The 6,731-nt window shown below is 32.9% G+C and overlaps 1 protein-coding gene across 1 annotated transcript in view; it reads right to left on the reverse strand.

Annotated features, from left to right (window-relative positions):
• Positions 1-6,208: 6,208 nt before the first annotated feature.
• LOC111390294 (DNA-directed RNA polymerases II and IV subunit 5A-like) overlaps positions 6,209-6,731 on the reverse strand; it is a 5,629-nt gene continuing 5,106 nt past the window's right edge. The window contains exon 5 of the mRNA XM_023015314.1: positions 6,209-6,621. Coding sequence (XP_022871082.1) covers positions 6,496-6,621 — 126 coding nt within the window. The 3' untranslated portion in view covers positions 6,209-6,495. The remainder of the gene's footprint in view (positions 6,622-6,731) is intronic.

Raw genomic sequence — 6,731 nt, forward strand, 5'->3', positions numbered from 1 at the left:
TTTGTCATTCTATTTTGTAGTACGTACTTGGGGCCTTCGCTCAATTATATCTACCAAAATTTGTCCAAAGTGTTCAAATCTATGATAATTCACATCATAATTGGTCAGTATGAACGAATCTAAGAACCAATGGTTATGTGCGGCGTTTCACCATTGGTTGGGTGGATTATGTGAGGGAGAAACAACTTCAAATAGGTGACACATGTGTATTTGAACTTATGGACGATGAAATCCCAATGTTCGTGGTTTACAAAGTGTGTCGCACCAATGGAAGTTACACTCTTACATAAATTTTACCTCTTCATTCGAGCTTTCATGTTTGCTTATTATGAAACATCTATTCTGTTCTCTTACGTATGAACACTATATAACTAGATCCATTGGGATTTTGACTTATAATTCGCTTGTGTTCTTCTTACTTCATGATTGCACCCAATTTGTAAATTCTATTCATTCTAAATAGGTTGTAACAGAAATATGATTTAATTACTTATAATTAACCTATATATTGATATCCTACATTTGGACATCATGCAATACTACATCATTGTCATTTGAAAACTGGCATCATTCTAGCTAAAATTATTTCAAGTAAACAATTTTATGATTTGTAATTTTATAAACAATATACAAAATTATTTATTCGAGCTCTTAGTGTCTCCACTTTTTTCTACAAATACATCTAGGGAGTCAAATATTAGCAATAATGCTTGATCCTCTTCCAAAGCATTTATCACTAAATTTATAAAGAATTCTCCCAAAAGCCTACTATAATTTAAATGAGCAATCAAATATCTTCACGAAAAACTTCTCTTTTATTTATAGCTACAAAATGAACATGATATAGCTCAAACCAACAATGACTTTTCTGTTAAAATATTTAATTGTTCTTTTAAATTATATTTTGCTTTTGGGAGACTTCTTTCTAATTTAATGATGATTACTTTGGAAAAGGCCCAAACTCTATATTTCAATATAATATTACATTGAGGTGATTCTTTAATTAACATTTATTATATAACACTAATTTTCAATGGTGTCATTTGCTGCTTTTGTATTCCATTTTAGAATAGACTTTAAAAGGACAATTTAATCGACCCTAATTACTAGTCAATACCTGCCTAGCCGCACAATATCCATTAAATTTTTCTTTGATTTATACTCTTACTAATATTATGCATGCAATATTATGCAGGTAAGTGAAGTGAGATCTAATTTTAATGAGATTGGATGTAACGTCAATTTAATCCATGAGATGATATCTAACTTGGTAAGTTATCACAACATGATTGTTTAAATATAATGTAATTTTCTTTTGCTATATTTTTATCTCACAATAATTCCTTCTAAATTTCTTTATGAATGTAGGAAGCTTTTTATGATTACAATGGACCATCTAATAGATGATCAAGTCGTAACAAGAGGAAAACTTAATTAATCATCATCATACCAGTTTGAAGACAACATCAATGTCACAACATAAAAGTTTTATTTGCTCGTTCTGTCCTTTCCATCTAAATGATTCTACTACAACCACCTCCAAAGCTTTGTTTTATTTGGTAGTACTGAAAACAATAATTTGTGAGGCTTTTGGCATGTAACTTTGTTTTGTTTTCAAACACTACTTGTGTGAAAACTCTTCCATGAAGTTTGAACTTAACAACAATGTATAATAAGTTTTATAATGCTTTAGCTTCTAACTTGATTATGAAGATTTAATGAGTGCAGCTTCTGAAACATATAGATCATCCTTCGTTTGCTTCTTATAATATTTGCTTTAATTTATTAGTTAACATTTCATTATGAACCATTAACAAAATTCTTTTTCATATTGATTCCTCCATCATAACTCTATCTTTTTTAACTTGCCCAAAGTAAATTTTGCACAATTTCATTATTTCATCAAAACTTCTCTTTCCCTTCTCAATTATCAACATTACAAAATAAGACTTGACTATTGGTGCTAGAAAATAACCAACGCTATTACATACTCAACTATACTATAGCACGTGTCTTGCACGTGCGACCCACTAGCATTCATTTGAAAGAATGAAACCCTCATTTGCTATTCATTTGTGTAACCTTGTTTTCACACTGCAAGTGGTTAATTACTATTCATTAGCTCATTCAGATGTGCCCTGTAGCTTAATTGGTTTGGATTTGGTTTTTTTACGTGTGAGAAGTCATGCCATCTGATGTGCATTGTAGCTGTTTGTGTGTAGTAAAAAAAAGTAGATGTCAGTGATTTTTTCCAACTTTGTCAAATGTGGGCCAACATTCATTATTTATCTGAAAATTTGACTTAAGTGTTATTTTTGGTTGTGTTGAAAGAAGAGCAAAAACTGTATCTTTCATATGTGTACTGTACCTATGTGTTGGAAGAGAAGCAAGTGCAAAAAAACTTCCATATAATAATAAAATATTAAATAAGTAGAAAGTAGAGATAAGAATTAGAGGCTTCCTTACACGTTAACTTCTCTCTTTTGCCGAAATCCTCTCTCATTCCAATAAATTAAGACCTTAAAATCCTCTATTATCTAAAAATCTCTTCTTTTTCAAATTGATTCACATGTAACTTCCATTTTTTCAAACAATTATTGTGAAAATAGATTGTTTTGTTGAAAGATCGTCGACTTAGAAAGTGGACTTTACCATTAAGGATCTTTGAAGGATTAATTGATCGGGATTCTTTAGTTTGTTAAATGGATTCTTAATTAATTAACGAGTGGACTAGGAAAAGATAAGTGATTTCTTCAATACTAAGGATGAAGGATATTATAATGTAATACGACATTACTGTTGATTGTCACATACATAGAAACATTTCCATTTTTACATCAGTCATGAGGCTTCAAAGGTTCATTTTACCTCTGCACTTTCTCTCTACAATTTTTATTTTAATTATTATTTCCTTGTTATTTAGATTAATACTACTTGTAGGTATGTTTTCTTAATTTTTTCTTATCCTTTTTTCCATCAAAAGCTGTAGAAGAGATTTGTGCGGAAGTGACGACGAAAATCAACCTTCTTGCTAAAAATTAGAAGTCCGTTCTGGGGGGGTCTCCTTTGTCTGGTTTGTGCAAATATATATTGATTAACAATCTCTGCTTTACATTCTTCATCCCTATTTTCCTCTTATTTTTTCGTAATCATATGAGTTTTATGATGCATGTTAATAATTTGATGAAAGATTTAAAAAATTTTCAAGCAGTGTAAGATTGTATTTTGATGTGTTTTTGGTGATTCGAAAAGCCTTTGTTAGGTTGCGTAAGTTTTAACTATTTTCAGATGATTCTTGTCATTAAATTCTAAATCAATTAATAACTTTTTAATTTGAGTGACATGGACATAATGTGCTTGACAATTTAGTCTTTGGATAATCCATAATTGCAAAAAAGTCTCTCTTACAAACATCGGATGAAATTATTGAATCATACTTGAAACCGAAGAAGGCTCGCGAAAGCTATGAAACTAACAACCAGACCAATATCTCCACCCTGGAAAAAAGCATGAATGGAAATCATCTACATTACATTTGTAGTAGTTGGCAATCAAGTAAGATTGCATGTGTGCAGTTCCTTAATGAAAAATTCCTAACTACAACCCTACCAATAATAACTTGCTACTTTTGAGATTAAGAAGTTGAGAGAGTGCTTTGGGCTTTTTTTCTTTCTTCTTTATCCTTTAGAATGTAAACATTGTGATTATCTTCTTGCACATTTACTGTCAGTATATATGAACTTTTGTATTTTTGCAAAAGAACACTGCCGCAATCTATTAAATTTTACTCTTTCTTTAGCTTTCAATTCTGCACACTTCTAATAGATAAATAAAGCAAACATAATAGTTATATTCATATTATTATTTATTGTAATGTACAAAAAATGTTCTATTTACAACTTTATTTCATTGCATTTAGCCAATAATATAGCATTCCGACCATACGAACTAAAAAATTCAAAACACAAACTACCTAGAAAAAACTTCTCGACATTAAAAAAACTTTGTTTTCTTTGAATTGTTGAATTCATATAACATTGAACACACTAACAACACTTCCAAAAAAGTGCAACCCATGCATTGCATGGGTTAAAAAAAAAAAAAAAAAAAAAACCATAATGTTGACAATGAAAAATGGACCTTCCTATGGCCAACAGAGAACAATTTCATGTATATTCGTTCCTGTACACTTGGCACAAACAGCCACTAGCTCGTAGCAATTCCTCATGGTGGTGGACTCTGACAATCAAGTAAGTTGACTATAATTGCACACAATTAATTCCGGTAGCGAGAACCATCGTAATTTCTATATTATCTCAAGATGGGAGTAGAAATAATAGTTCTAAATAGTAAAGTTATCATACAAAGGCATAGAGCACAAGTATTTAATATTTATAGAGAAAAAGTGTGGAAGAAGAACAGTTGGATGGAGAACACGTGGTTTCATTCGCTAGTCCAAAATGTCTCTTTATAGACGTCCATTTATCACTCCATGGGTAAGCAAGCATTTAATGTTTCTGAATTGGAATTGACATAGTGAAATCTGCTACAGAGATGTCATATTCATCATTCATAAGATTTTATTTTGGACAGATCTTTGCCTAAAAGATCCATATATTATATCGAAGCATCGACTGCCAACTAGCATGTGTGTCTTCTAGTTGATGCGACTCGGTCTTGTACATGCTGACACTATCTACTTCGGCTATTAGCCTTGTAATATGCTGCTATACTACTTAGATGCTTCAACGCCTCGAAATGTGGGTCTGTGTTGATTATCAGAAGCGTAACAATAGTCCCCCTAAGTCCATGTATGGATATTTTTATAATGCGTGAACTTTGTTCTAAACGAACTAAATTTTAGGTGCTCATAACTCTTCCAGGTCCCGACACAAATATTCATATAATGCAGGGAATTACGTATGGTTGTAGTAGACGATCCTTGCTAGAGGATAGGGCTCTAGAGGGTTTGAGAAAACCTAGATTGGCAAAGATGGTGTCGTAGCCATAGGAAGAAGCTCCAGAGGGTGACAGCTTTGAGAAAAGCTGGAGTAGCAGAGACGGTGTCCTAGCCGTAGGACTAGGATATGGAGGGTAGCAGCTTTGAAAAAACTTGAATTGGCAGAGGCGATGTCCTAGCCGTAAGATAAAGCTCTGGAAGGTAGTAGTTTCGAGAAAAGTTGGATTGGCAGAAGCGTTGTCCTAACCGTAAGATGAGGCTCTGGAGGGTAGCACGATGTCCTAGCCGTAGGATGAGGCTCTGGAGTACTAATGTTGAGAAAAGTTGAATTGACAGAGGGCCACCCTTTGAGGCGTCAAAGCGTCTAAGCAATATAGCAGCATAATACGAGGCACATATCTAAAGTAGATAGCATCGACATGAACAAGGTCAAGCATTTGCTGGTTGGCAATCGATGCTTTGGCATAATATATGGATCTTTTAGGCAAAGACCTGTTCAAAATAATATTTTATGAATAATGGATGTGACATCTCAATAGCAAACACTGTCAATTCGAATCCAGAAACATTGAATACTTGCCTACCTATAGAGTGATAGTTGGACTTTTATAAGATATATTTCAAACCAACAGATGAAACCACGCGTTCTGCATCCGACAGTTCTTCCACCTTTTTCTCTATAAATACCTGTGCACTATGCCTTTATAAGAAGTACTATTTCTCCTGTCCTCTAGAAAATATAGAAATTTCAATGGCTCTCGCTACCAAAATTAGTTGTGCACAATTACAGTTGACTTACTTGATCATCAAAGTGTTCTCGACCGCAACCACCATCGATGGAAATGGTCACAAGCGACTAATTGTTTGTGCCAAGTGTATAGGTAGAGATATACATGAAGTTACTCTCTATTAACCATGTAGAGGTCCATTTTTCAAGGTCAACACATCATATCAATTATATTAGCATGCATGAAATAAATATTTTGAAAATAAATTCGGTGAAAAGTTAGATCATTTTAAAATATATGGCTTAAAAAGTAGGAAGAAATTATGAATCCACACACAAGACTATTTTTTATTGGAAAAATGTGGTTTAAAATGAATTTTAAAAAATTTACAGCAAACACGACCTAATTCACATTTTAAAAGAGAACTTTTGGTAAACCAGCCAAACTGCATTTGACAAAACAAATCCCAAAATGTACTATAGTATTTCCACCACATTTTAAACATAGTACATGAATAAAATTCCTCAAAAAAAGTTGACATCTCTACTAATCCAAAGTTGTATCCACAGTTTGCAGAGTTTTTAATTAAACAATGACAAAAAAATAAATGGTCCAGGCAACAGCATTTTACACAAGTGACTTCTAATTTTTTTGCCGTCCAAGTTTGATACTTAGTCTTGGACCATAAAGGATAGAACAATAATACAATAGATGAGATTTTAACTTTCTTTGATACTTCCAATCCACCGTGCCAAACATGTCCTTAAGTTCTTGGGAATGACAAACTAACCACAGTGCCTAAAAAATTTAAACGACATATCGATAAGTAACATAACGACCAGCAGTCTCACTTGGTCGGATAATTTTCACGACATGTCCACGCTTCAGACCATAATATCTTGCAATTGGATCAGTAACCTGAATGCGGGGGAGCTGAAAGCAAAAACAACTCCTCGTCAGCATTACAAGATAATAGCAAGGGAAACCAAATGGTGAATGTCTATAAAATGCAAGGATACTGACATGCCATGAATAGTCACGTA

The sequence above is a fragment of the Olea europaea genome, unplaced genomic scaffold (assembly GCF_002742605.1).
Source record: "Olea europaea var. sylvestris unplaced genomic scaffold, O_europaea_v1 scaffold670, whole genome shotgun sequence".
In the NCBI taxonomy this organism is placed as follows: domain Eukaryota; kingdom Viridiplantae; phylum Streptophyta; class Magnoliopsida; order Lamiales; family Oleaceae; genus Olea; species Olea europaea.